This window comes from Mustela lutreola, chromosome 2, assembly GCF_030435805.1.
Source record: "Mustela lutreola isolate mMusLut2 chromosome 2, mMusLut2.pri, whole genome shotgun sequence".
Classification (NCBI taxonomy): Eukaryota; Metazoa; Chordata; class Mammalia; order Carnivora; family Mustelidae; genus Mustela; species Mustela lutreola.
The window spans coordinates 19,841,864-19,854,799 of NC_081291.1; the positions used below are offsets into that span (position 1 = coordinate 19,841,864).

Genomic DNA, 12,936 nt, shown 5'->3' on the forward strand with positions numbered 1-12,936 from the left:
TTGAAGGGGCCTGGCTCTGCTCCCACTCCCTTCCCAGCCCAGGGTGCCAGCATGGGGAGCAGAGCGTCCCCTCCCCCAACAGGGGAAGGGAATGGGGCCTTGTCTCCGCACCCCTGGGACCCTAGAATCCAGACGTCCACTCTGGGTGCTATTTTTGCCATTACCCTGGAGACCCATGAGGGGAAGCAGGCAGGATAAGACACAGGGCGGTCCTTAGTCCTCAGTATGTGCCTCTTAAACCTTCTCATACCTTCAGAGACAAAGTGCTAAGGACTTCATTCCTGTTTTCCGGAGAGAGAAACCGAGGCTCAGGCAAGAGCAGGGCCAAGGTCAGGCAGGAGGCAGAGGCGAGGCCAGAAATAGAACCCCGGTGTCCTGGCCTTGCTGACGCCCACATCAGTTGGGTCGATCCCTTCTCATTTAGCTCTGAGGCTGACACCCGCAGTGACTAAAAGCCCAGCTTGTTGGCAGCTATCCTGTGGTGCTGACGGCCATGGCAGCTCAGGGTGGGACCATGGGATGCCTGGGGCCACCCCACCCCGGGCCTCCATGCCCTTCTCTGGTCCGAATGACCTTTCCAGTTCCCTGCTGATCCTGCGGCCTAGTTGTGTGCTTGGATGTCACTTAATTTAGCAGATGCTTGAGTCCCTACTCTGCGCCAGGCCCCATGCCGAATACCAGGGAGTCTGCAGTGACCAAGATGGGGTTCTCACCGTCAGACTGGCTGAAAAGCTAATGGACACCTGGTGGGTTGGTACCACCTGGGGGCTCAGCACTGACGCTGCACCAGGTCCAGTCATCCCCCCATGCTGGGTGGTCTCAGACTCGTCCTGTATACAGAGTAAGGCTCACAGAGGAGAAGGTCTTCACCAAGCATTTGTGGAGTGAGAATGGATACCATCTATACATGATTTCACCGCCAGACCAAGGACTGGGAAAGGGCTGGGGGCTTCTTCTCCCAGGTTCACGTGAGGGGCACAGAAAAGGTTGTTCTTAGAAGCTCTGGTAATTCTCTTGCTCTTTGCCTCAGCTTCTCCATCTGTGCCTTGCCTGAATATAGCAGTTGGCATGCCAAGCCCCCCCGGGACAGCCTAGGCCCCTCTTCTCCCCTCCCCTCCCCTGAGCCTGCTGGTCAGGAGGTGCCAGTTCCGGCCTGGCTGGGCCAGACCTTGCAAGCTGGAGGTGCTGGTACAGGGGGCCACACTGTCCAGAGCACCTAAAGGAAGAAAGGCAGGAACTGGTCCAGGCTTGGACTTGCTGCCTGTGCACCTGCCTGGGCACCCCAGCCAGGCCTAGAGCCAAAAAGGTGGAAGGGAGCAGGGCCCCAGAGTTTCGCTATAGCCCAGGTCAGAGCAGGGGGAAGGCAGGGTGGAGGGGGCTCCTATGGCCCATCCTCTCAGCTTCCAGAAGCAGCACAGCCAAAGTCAGGCAGAAGTGCAGGGTCACGTGGAGAGGATTTCCAGGAAACGTGAGGTGTTCTCTGAGAGCTCATGCTTGGGACCAGAGAGCCTAGGCAGTAGGACCCTCTCCACCCATCCTGGCCTGGAATTCCCTTAACCCCAGAGTTCCTGGCCAAACCTGGGAGAAAAAGCTCCCCCACCACCACCGTCCTGAGATGACCCAAGCCAAGGGGCACCACCTCCCTCGGCAGCAGGGAGGTATGAATGCCCTGCCAGGTCTTTTGTTCAGCTTGGGGAATGTTTATTTTATCCCAGGAAGCCACCTCCACAATAAGCCGCTGCCTGCGGCCTGGGCCAGCTTCAGCCAGGACATGGGGCCAAGCTGCATTTGGTGGGGGAGAGGGGTCCTGTGATGATGCAAGCTGGCTGGGCAAACTGGGGAAACTGAGGCAGGAGTAGGGCAATGGGGTGGAAGAGCCAGGAAGGATGAAAGAAATAACGGTAAGGGGGTACCTCAGTGGCTCAGTCGGTAAGTGTCTGCCTTTGACTCAGGTCACAATCTCAGGGTCCTTGGATCAAGTCCCATGTCAGTCTTCCTGCTCTGTGGGGAGACTACTTCCCCCTCTGCTTGTGCTCTCCCTTTCTCTAGCAAATAAATAAATAAAATTTTAAAAAATAAATAAATAACGGTAGGTACCCGTGATGCTAACCACGTGGTGTTCTCTCCAAGGCCTTTCCAAACCCTCTCCAAGGGTTTCTCCCTGAGTTTCCTGTGCGGCTTCCCATCACTTAGGAGCAGGATGAAGCTGGAGCCTGGCTCTTCCTGATGTCTGAGCCCATCCAGGGACTGAGAGAGCAAAGGGTGGGTTGAAGGAATCAGGCACAGGTCTCTCCCATGAGCTCGGGACAGGGTTCCAGGATCCTACAGTGCTGGCCTTAGCCTTCCCACCCTCATTTCCTAAGGAGAGGGCTGAGGTCACCTGGGTGGGCTTCTCATGCTCTCTGCTTTTGGAAGTGACAGCATTGAAGTTTGACTGTCCTAAATGCATCCCTCCATCACCCCAGTCCTCCACTGCTCAGGGTCCCCTAGGAAGGTCTCTCCTTTTGGAGAAGGAAAGCTAGGGTCCAAGAGAAGAAAGGCTCCTGTGTCCAGGGTGCTCTGGGATTTGGATCTTCTCTAAATCCAGGCTTGACTGGCGTGCTCTCTGGGGAGGGACACTCGGCAGGTGGAGGCGAATGGGTGGGTAAGTGCCGGTCACTCCCTGCCCACCCAGCTCAGCCCAGCCTCCAAGCCTTGGGAGATTAAAGGCCCAGGATAGTGCCACCGCTTATATCATCCACATGTGGCATCAGAGAGCCAGAGTGGTCAGACCTTCTTGTTAGGAAGTGACGACATTGGAGGTTAGAAGAGGTCATGGCCCATTTACTTCACCCATGGGGGATCAAGAGTGGGTGAATATGGGTTGAAGTGAAGGTGCCTTTAGCCTTGATGGTGCATTGCCCCACCCCCAGGCCCACTTGTATGGTGGGGGTGGGGTAAGGACCTGCCCTTGCCTCCCCCACCAGGAGCTTGCTGGCCAACTAATCCGGGCTTGGGGGGGTTGGTGGTGGCTAGGAGATTCAGAATAAGGAGGAAGGAGAGGGAGGGTGAGGGGAAGCCCAGAAGCTTGGAGACCAGAGGTGGCACCGGGGAGCTAGGTAGAGGTGACCTGTTTCTGACAGCTGCACTGGGATTTGGAACCAGCAAACCAGAGAGGGTGGAGGGGGGGGGCAGTATTCCAGATGAGCCAGGAGGAAGGTAGGAAGACCCAAAGCATGAACTTGAGCTCAGAGTCCTGCATTTGGGATCTCTGTTTTCCAGGAAATGGGAACTGCCTTATTCCTGAGAAGGGACTGGGAAGTGGCTACTTCGGGAGCTGGGAGGTCCTGGAGGTTGGCTATCCCATCAGCTGGCTAGCATTTGGCATTCAGAGAGAACGGAGCGGGTCCTATTCTTGCCAAGAACCCATCTGAGGCCCAGCCCGAGTCAGCCAGCGCGGGGCTGGGGGCCTCCGGCTGTGGTCCTTCCAGGTCCAGCCGAGCCTCCGATGGCCCTGCCGCTAGCTGGGCCTCAGCAGCCCAGGCCCTGTCTCTGGTTCCCTGGCAGGACGCCCGCCCCTCCCTCCCTGGCTCCAGCTTCCCTTGGCACTGAGCGAGGAGCTGGTGCATGCTCAAGGAGTAAATCATGTTCCTTGGCAGCCCCCGCTGCTTCGTAATCGTAAAGAATTTAAAGAGAAACCGCCAAGATAAAAATCTCGTCCCAGCCCATAAAGGTATCTTTCACCCTGTGGCTTGGGAGGCAGCGGCCTCAGAGTGGGCTCCTGGCTGTCTGCACCTGCCTGTCTGCACCTCCAACCCTGTGACCCCTCCAGAGGGGGCGGATGCCTGGATGGTGTCTTCAGAGCTGTGGGTACTCTGCCCCTCCTCCCCAGGAGACCTCTTGCTCCTGCCCCAGGACTTAAATTTGGGAGATTGTGAAGGTGGTGATGGTGGTGTTTGAAAGGGCTGTCCCTGAAGGCCGACCAACCTCCATTCTGCCCCTGGGAGCTGTGTGACCTCGGGCAGGTGGCTCAGCCCCTCTAGGACCTGGTCTCCATACGTGGGAACAGCAGTGGTCCAGTGGGGGCGACGTTCTGAGGGCTCAAGCCACTTTGCCAACATCCCGGCCACTGAAGATCTTGAGCAGTGTCCCTGGGACTCTCTGTGTCCCTTCTGTGTTGTCTGTCAAATGGGCATAAGGACGGAGTTGAACTCACCGTGCTGCAGGAGGGTTCACTCTGTGGTTGCAGTTCCAGCCCCAGGGAAGGAAGTCTCAGGAACTAGGAACCATCCTGGTGGGGGCAGAGGGGCGGCGGTGGCAGAGGGGCGAGGGCGGTTCCTGGGGGAAGCCCAAGGAGTCCCGCACTGCTTCACCCGTCCCTCTAGATTTCTAACCATTGGTGAAGGTGACTGTGTTTGGAAAGGACTGCAGGAGGTACCCTGAGCCCTGTGCCAGGCAAAGATAGGATGCCCTTGCCGTGGGCATCCTGTCTGGCTCCCTGGAGGAGGCTGCCTTTCAGACAGGAGAAGAGAGACCGTGGGAGGGAAGAGCAGGAGCAGGGAGGCATGTGTGGCATACCACCTGCGGGGAGGGCAGAATCCTGTGGGGAGTGTTTGCACTTGCTCCTTGTGGTTTTCAAGCTCTTTGTTCCTCTTGACAGAGGCAGCATGTACACACTGTGAGGGAAATCCAGTGAGAGAGAGGCACTGGAGAGGGGATGCCTTGGAGAGAGCTCCTTCCGCCTAGATGAGCTGCCCACTCTGATGGGGCCCTGTTAGCAGCCTCGGTGACCCCTCCTGGAGTGCCATCCCGGCCCGGGCAGCCTGTGCTGGGGACCCAGACGTGGGTTGGTCACTTGGGCATCTGTATCACGGGGCTGAGAGCAAGGTTTCCCAGTCTGGCCTGGTGCTGTCCTGGGAATCTGAGCCCTGTCTCAAGGGAGCCCTTGGAGTTTTGGAGAAGCAGAGAAGATTCCTGCTGCATTTTTCTTAGAAATAGCAAGAGGGCCTTTGCCAGAGGCCTGGATGCCAGAAGGCTCCGGTCTGAATCCAAAGCTCAGCTCACGTGGGTGCCAAAGCTTGGCAGGCCTGCAGCCACCCCCCACCCCCAACGTACCCCAGGCTGCTGAGTGGTCTCAGGCCAGTGTCTCCAGAGCGTGGAGGCCTTCTAGGCTCCAGACCCTGACCACTGGTCCTGACCCAGCAAAGAATGGGCCTGGGTGGTGGCTGCTGTCCTAGGATTCAGGAGGCCTGTCTGCGGGGGAGGGAGGTCTCAGCTAGGCTGGCTCATGGCCTTCTCACTGGGGCTGCTGGCAAGTATGGCCCTCTGCTCCATCTCTGGGCAGGGACAGCCCCAAAGCAACAGCCCCTCCAAGGATCAGGAAGTCTTTGGGGCATGAGGCCTCAGCTCCAGACCCCCCTGCCCCCAGTCATCTTCCTTCCTTCCTTTCCTTCATCCCCCCTTGCCTCTACCCCCTCCCATCCTCACCCTGACCCCTCCTTGGCTTCCTACCCGGACATGCTCTTTCCTCTGAGGTCCCTGCGCCCAGCCAAGAGCCATGTTTCTTTCCACGTCGGGCTCAGGGCTGATGCTCTCATTTCCCTCCCTGGGCAGAGTCCGCTGCCTGTGTGGCTGCTGCTCAGCCAGCCTGACGGGCCCTGGAGGTTAGACTCTACTGTTGTCAGGGGAGCAGCTAGAACTCGGGGGGCGGGGATTGTGGGCTCCTGCGGCACCCCAGGCAGCCTCTGCCCAGGGCTGCTGCCTGCTCCAGCACACCCTCCTATTCCAGCACCAGGCCCGTGTGGAGAACTCGCTGCCTTCCTAGACAGGTGACTGGCTGAGTCCTGCTTGGCCTCCAGACTCTGTCTGACCAGATCAGCCAAGGCCAACCCTGAATACACATCTGTCTGTTCGATGCCTCAGTTTCCCTGTCTGAATGTTGGGGAGGGGACTAAAACTGTCTGGGACATCCTGGGAATCTCTGTGTGAGCAATGTGAAGGCATACAGGGACCCCAGGAATCCAAGGAGGGCAGCAGAGATGGGGGCCGGTTGCTGGGCTGGGGGAGGGCCTCGACACCCACCAGCCTGTCAGTTCTGTCCTGGCCTGTCCGTCTGGTTGATTTATCGGAGTAAATGAGCCATGGAGAGTTTGTTGTCTTTTGCAGTCACGAGGAGGAGGAGGTGGTGGGGGAAGGAGTGAGGGGTTTCCGGGCTAGGTCTGGAATGTGGGAGGCGGGGTGGGTCCCCGAGGCCTGTGGAACTGGAAGCAGGATCCACTCTCCACACCTGAGAAATGGATCAGTGTGACCCTGCCCTTAGGGCCGACTGTCTTTCCACCCCCTTTACCCTTCTTGGGGTACATTCCTTGCCTGGAATGTACCCTAAGCTTCTTGCCTGGCCCAGGCCACTGCCTCCCATCCCATTTCCAGGGGCTGCTCTGCCCCTACAGGCCAGCTATCCCCCTGCACTGTGTCCGAACTGAACAAGATCTCTGAGCTTTGCCTAGCTGGTGAAGGCCCAAAGGTGTCCTCATAGACGGCAGTGCAGGCCAAGAAGGATCCACACCAGACCTCCCGGCCTCCTGAGGCACTGGGTCAGACCTAGAATGATCAGGTGCCATGGAGCCCTGGGGGGCGAACAGGGATCCCTGGAGGGACTTAGGCTGGAGAGCCCCCTACCTGCTGGGCCACAGTGGTCAAAAGCCATTGGACGTCCTTGCACAAGAGAGGTGTAGAACCATGGGTTTCTGGCTGGCATGTGTGCCATGGTGTGGTCCTGCTGCCCCTTCCCTCCTGGTTTCTTCTGGGTCAGGATGAGCTGTGCCCCCAGCCTGTCCCTTCCTGGGCGGAGCAGGCGGGCACTGGGGCGGAACGGGCGTGGGAACAGCATGGCTGAGCCTGCTGGCCCCTAGGCCCCAGGTCTCAGCCCCCAGCCCCCAGGCCGCAGTCAGCAAAATGGGAGGGCTTTACAGTGGAGCTTTAGCCCAGCTGGGTGGCTCCAGCTCAGCTCTGGCTTGGTGTTTACCGAACAGCTGGGATGTTTACAGTAGCCCTTAAGAAGGGGCCCCTAGTTCCAGAGGATTTCCCAACTCTAGGGTCCCACTGGGGCTCTTCAGACTTCACCACTTTCCCACACCGCTTGGGACAGCACATCAGGGAGGTAGGGACCACAGCCATCCCTACCCTCCTCAGCCCGGGCTGGACCAGTGTCACAACACCTGCCCCTCCACGCAACCCCCCCCCCCCCCCCGCCGCCTTCCCACCACCCCCTACCACTTGTGTTCCTCTCCCCCAGGAGCCAACATTCCCAGGAAGTGGTGCTCTAGATGGTGAAATACGGTAACTGGGTCCCCAGTTCAGACTTTTAAATTAAATTCAATCAGAGCAGTTATTGAATATAAACATGCGGAGTCATTTACATGTTAATTATGTTGAATGGACTACGAGGCCATAATTAGTTGCTAATTGGGTGAGAGCTGCTGTAATTGGTTTTGTTGGCACCGACCTGGCTCACCTGCCTGGGGGGAAGGGGGGTGTATGTGGATGGCTCCTGGGGATTTTCTGGGTCTCCAATCTGGAAAGCCTGGCCCAGGGATGGGATTGGAGGGGATAGATATTGAGGGGTTTGGGGCCGAGGAACTGGAGCCTACCCCCCAGGGAGGAGGCAGCTTAAGCCTCAGGCAAAACTCTGGATCTGGTTTCTAGGGATTCCCATCTAGAACATTTCTGGGATAGAAAAGGGACTGGGAGAGCAAGCCCCTGATCATCAGTGACAGCCTCCCCTGCCCGGCTCCATGTGGGACCTGACCCTGAACAAATGGTAAATACCCAAGGGAGTCCGTGGGAGCACAAGTCAGATGTCTCCCTGGTATACCCTTGCAGATGCTGGGGCCGTGGATTGGCCTGACCAGTGCTGGGGTCCCGGCACTGGGGTGTGAATGAGGTGGGTGCACTGAGCGGAGTGGGGAAAAAGGTGCCTGCAGAGGCTTCAGGGGCCGCCCTGCCCCCAGCTCGGCCTGGCTGGGGCTCTCAGGGTTGTAGGGCTGTGGCCAGGGGCTGAGGCCTTCCGGCTGGCCGCTCATTAAAAGAGGATTAGGCCAGGAGCCAGGGGGCCAGCCCAGGCCCCAGGCCTTCCTCTGGGGCCCCTCACAGCTTTGGGGGCATAATAAAGGTCTGCCCCCACCACACTGAATCCATGGGGACATCCAGTAGGACTGTCTAGGCCCTGCCACTGCCACTGCCACTGCTGCCCCCTCCTTGTTCACCTCTGTTTCCTTCCTCAGAAGGGCAGGAAGACAGAACTCTGATGGAGACCCTGGCCAGCACCCCCACCTCTCACCTCCAACCTCATTGCTCTTCAGCTCAGAGATTAGGGCTGCACTGGCCTACGTGAGGTCAGAGGTCAGGGCTGGGCTGTAGGGACCTGCCTGTCACCCCCCAGTACCCAAGCACAGCATGGGGAGGTGACACTGTCAGTCAGGACCTGCTGCTTTGTGTGGCTGTAACCAAGGGGGCGGGGTGCACACCTCTGCTTCAAGAACCCCTTTTGACAGCAGCCCCTGCCTCACTGGCCACAGAGCCGGTGTCCTAGAGACGGGCAGCAGGGGTCAGCAGCAGGGGTCAGGGCCGCCCACTTGGGGTCTGCGGGAGAGGGCCGCGGACACACCCCCTCAGTGAGGTCCACACCCACTAACTCCTTTAAAGTAAGGCACCCGCTGCTTCCCCCAGGGGAGGAAACAGAGATTCCCCCCCCCCCCGCCTCCCAAGACTAAACCCCTGGGCACTGAGAATGTTCCTGCCTCTGGACCTTTGCCAGGCCATTCTGGGCCAGGACCCTGAGTGTCTAATGGCCATGGGGAAGTTCTAGAGGCTGGGAACGGCTGCGGAAATGAGGTGTCTGATGCCAGAAAAGGCTCTTCCTTCCCGATGACGGGAAAAGCCTTCCCGGATGTCGCCCCACCCAACGTGTGCCCGGCCTGGATGAGGGTATGGGGGTGGGGAGCCCTTCCCAGGAGGCATTACTACGCACACCATCCTCTCTCCCCAAGGTCAAAGCTTATCCAGACTTGAGTTTCAATATCCACAAAACTTTTGATTGTGCCTCAGCCCCCCTCCTTGGTATTGCCATGGAGATGGGAGTGGGGTGACACTCCTGCTGTCAGAGCTGGGCCTGGGACACATGGAACGGAGTAGAGAACAGCCCTGAGGACGTGGCCACGCCAGGCCCATGTCACCTCCCTCCACCCCTCCACAGATGCCCCCTAGGCCCAAGTCTATGCTCCTCAGTGGGGCTGGGGGCCAGGAGCATCTAGCCTTGTTGACGGGGCAGGTATCTGAGCAGGAAATCCAGGGCTACTCGGCTACTTCCTGACCTGACCCTGGCTTCTTGGAGGAATGAAGGCCTCTGGCTCCTTTGCCCTATGGCAGGGTGGGGAGGGGGTGGTGACAGGACACTAGTTTCACTCCTTGCCCCGTGACTGGAGGTGAGCACCCCTCTCCCCTGGGCTTCAATCTTCCCTGTCTGGAGTTGGGGTACAGAGCTGTCATGGAGCCCCTTGTTTTAATTCTTTCCTACAGTCTGGCAGGAGTGAGAGGAGCACTCCAGCCCTGGGTTACTAAGTCCAGAGCCCTACACTCAGGTCACTCTGGGACCCTGGAAGAGCCATCCTTCTCCACCTCAGTTTCCCTTTCTGTAAGCTGGGTTGAGGGTGGGATAGAGATAAGCTGGAGTTAGGGGAGGGCTGGGCTGAGTCAACAGCCATTACCCCCTCTGCTCTGTACCCCAGTACTAGGAAGTGATATAGCGGGAATAGGACTGAGGGCGGACGTCCTCCAAGAGATGGTGACTCCTGGGAGCCAGCTTGCAGGGGGCAGAACTGGGAATCTCATCCATTCTCCTCTCCCCACCAAGACAGAGACAGCCCATGAAGGAGGGTGAGGAGAGGTGCCAAGGCATACTCAGCTGAGTTCAGAGCAGGACCCTCACCTGCACGGATCACATTGAACTTCAGTGCTCGGAGGGCTCAGAGATGGTCTACCTAGGAAAATGAGGACAGAGTGCCCTGACTGAAGCTATGAAGCCCTTGCCAGAGCCAAAGACTCCTGACCCTTGGTCCTATGCCTTTCCGACCCCACATGGCCTCATGGGGACTCCCCCTCAAAGTTTCCACAGTGACCAAAGCATCATGTCCTGTGACAACAGAGCCATTGACGCCATATCCCATGTCCACTGGCAGGGGTCCCGGGGGTCCTGAGTCATGTGTCCTGTCAGTGGAGGGGGAGTCACCTTAGGCCCTCAGCCTCCCAGTAGGCAGTCCCCCTCACCAGGACTGGCTTTGTCTGGGCTGCCTCTCGTTCAGCCCCAAAGGCCACAGGGACCTGGGTGGGAATCTTACCCCCATGCTCTTAGGCCCTGTTCCTTCCTTTCTCTGTGCCTTGATGTCCTCATCTGTAAATTGGATGTTGTGAGCTCAATGTTTTGCACATAATAGGTGCTTGATGAGTAAGTGGGAGGTCCCTCCATGACCACTTCTACCCAAGGGGTAGGGAGCAGGGAGTGCATGTTTAGGAGGTAGGATGTCCGATCAAGGCTAGTCTCCTGCTCCCATGTCCCTCTGCTGAGTGTCTCTCCCCTGCCTTTCCCACAAATGGGGAATGGAACTTAGAGTGCTGGGGCTCTGAGCTCTGGGGGGACTTGGGCTTGGGGCTTGGGCACTGGTTTCCGCAGAGGGGGAGGGTCCAGATTACAGAGGCCCAAGACTGGGCAGGGATAGAGGGTAGGGATTTTGACTGCTTGTGTCCCTGGGGCTAGATGTTTGGAGATTTCCACTACCCCAGGTACCTATGTCTGAAGGTACCCACTTGAGCCTCTGCCTCCCTCCCCTCCATTGTCCGCCAAATGCCTCCTAACCCAGTAGGACCGGTAAGGGGACAACCCAAGGCCATGACCCCAGCTGGGGTATAAATAACCCCTGGCGGGCTGTCCGAGCCTGGGGGGGGCTCCGCTGGCAGCCCCATTTCCTCTCTGGCTGCTTCCTGGCCCTGGGGGTGGGGGGAGTGTTTACTTTCCTGTTGTCACTATGGCTGGGTGGCCAGGCGGGGGACTCCAAGTGGCCCAACAACAGGTGCAGGACAGGTGCCCAGGCTGCCCTGCCCGGGACTTCAGAGGCACCGCCGGACAGGCGGGCAAAGCCGTAGCCAGGCAGGGATCGGCCCTTTGATCCCTTGGCGTCCCTGCGTCCCAGCGGTTGGCCAAGGTCATCACCTGTATTCTCTCATTGCCACATGGGGCTGGGCAGGGCAAGGCCTTTGCTTGCCTCCCAGCCCCTCAGATGTAGGCTCTGGGTCTACTGTGGGAGTCTCCTGGCTCCCAGCGCCACCCCCCTCCCCATCTTAGCACAATCCTGGAGCTCCCACCTGAAGCTGCTCTCAGGCATAGCCCCTCTAGCTCTGCTCCAGGGTCCCGAGCACACAACCAGGGTCAGGGTCAGCCAGGCCCCTCAGAGACAGCTGCCTGAGTCAAGGTCGACCTTGACTTGACTGATGGGATGGGGCCACCTGCTGGTCCTACCTTCTGGCAGCATCTAGGGCACATGATCCCAGCTGTTCTCCCTCCCCAGACCTACCTCCTGACTGCCCCACCTGGGAAATGGGTTCCCAACTACTGGGCAGGGAGATGAGAACTGTATGGTGGTGGCCTTCACGGGTGCCTCATCTGATGCCACTCGGGTATGCACATGTGCATATCCCCGTGCTGGTGAATATTCATCACCTCATTACAATCTTCCCTCTTCTGCTGAGCTGAAGACAGCTGGGGGTGGGGTGAGGAGGGGCTTGCCAAGTAGACCCCTTGGCTCTCCCCACTTCCAGAACAAACTTCCTAAGTTTTCTGGAGTCCTGTGTTTGTCTGTCACTGGCCAAGTTCCTTCCTGTCCTTCATCTCCAGGAAGGAGGACTTTCCCCCAGCAATCTGGGGGCGGAAGGGCCAGGGCCGCCAGACTCATGCGGAAGAGAAACTAAGGACTCCGCTGGACCCTGCCCCCCCAGCCTTGGGACACTGTAGCACTAGGGGGGAGCTTTCCTGGGAAAGACTGTTCCTGACTGGTTCAAAGTGGCCTGAGAATTCCACCTTTAGCATGCCAGTGGGATCTGGGGGGAAGCCCAAGTTCTGTGGTACAGTATTGCTCCAAAGAGGGCTGTCCGGTGTCCTGGCTGACCTGCTTCAGATGAGGCACGGACCATGCTATGTGTCAGCTTCGCCCTGACTGGTGGGCAGCTGGGGTGAGGATAAAGCATCCCGGCCCTGTGCCAGCGTCTGCAGGCTGTCCTGGAGGCACCTGCCCCCCCCTCCTGCTCATTAACCCTTTTAGGCCCCTGTGGGAAGCAGGCCCCACCCTGAGCGTGGGAGCATTAGCCCCCACTAGAGCAAAGACTCTTTGATGCCATCACGCGCCCTGGCCCGCACCCACTGCCCTTTCATTGGGACCCAGAGACTGGCTGGGGCTGCTGATGAATCAGGGCTTTAGCTTTGGGTGTGGTCCCTTCCCTGGCCTGCCCACCTGCCCCACTTTCTCCTCCCAGCATCTCAGGGACTAAAGAGGGAGCTAAGTAGGCCCCCAGGGCCAGGTCGGTGTTGGGGCTGGAGGGGGGTGGAAGCTGGGGGTTTAAGATCATGGCATGGTGGAGGTCCTCCCTCTGTCAAAGATGGCATGTCTCGATGGTCTCCAAGGAGCCTAACTGCTGCCCTGCTCTCCGCCCACAGAGCTTAAGGCCACAGGCACTGCCCACTTCTTCAACTTCCTGCTCAACACAACAGACTACAGGATCCTGCTCAAAGACGAGGACCACGACCGCATGTACGTGGGCAGCAAGGACTACGTGCTGTCCCTGGACCTGCATGACATCAACCGTGAGCCCCTCATTGTAAGGGCCAGCCAGGTGTGGGGTTGGAGGGGTGCG

The 12,936-nt window shown here is 58.7% G+C and overlaps 1 protein-coding gene across 4 annotated transcripts in view; it reads left to right on the forward strand.

Annotated features, from left to right (window-relative positions):
• The window catches only part of SEMA3F (semaphorin 3F), a 30,349-nt gene that overhangs the window by 5,875 nt on the left and 11,538 nt on the right, over positions 1 to 12,936 (forward strand). For all 4 annotated transcript variants that reach the window (XM_059160959.1, XM_059160962.1, XM_059160960.1 and 1 more), the window contains exon 3: positions 12,740 to 12,900. In XM_059160959.1, coding sequence (XP_059016942.1) covers positions 12,740 to 12,900 — 161 coding nt within the window. The remainder of the gene's footprint in view (positions 1 to 12,739; positions 12,901 to 12,936) is intronic.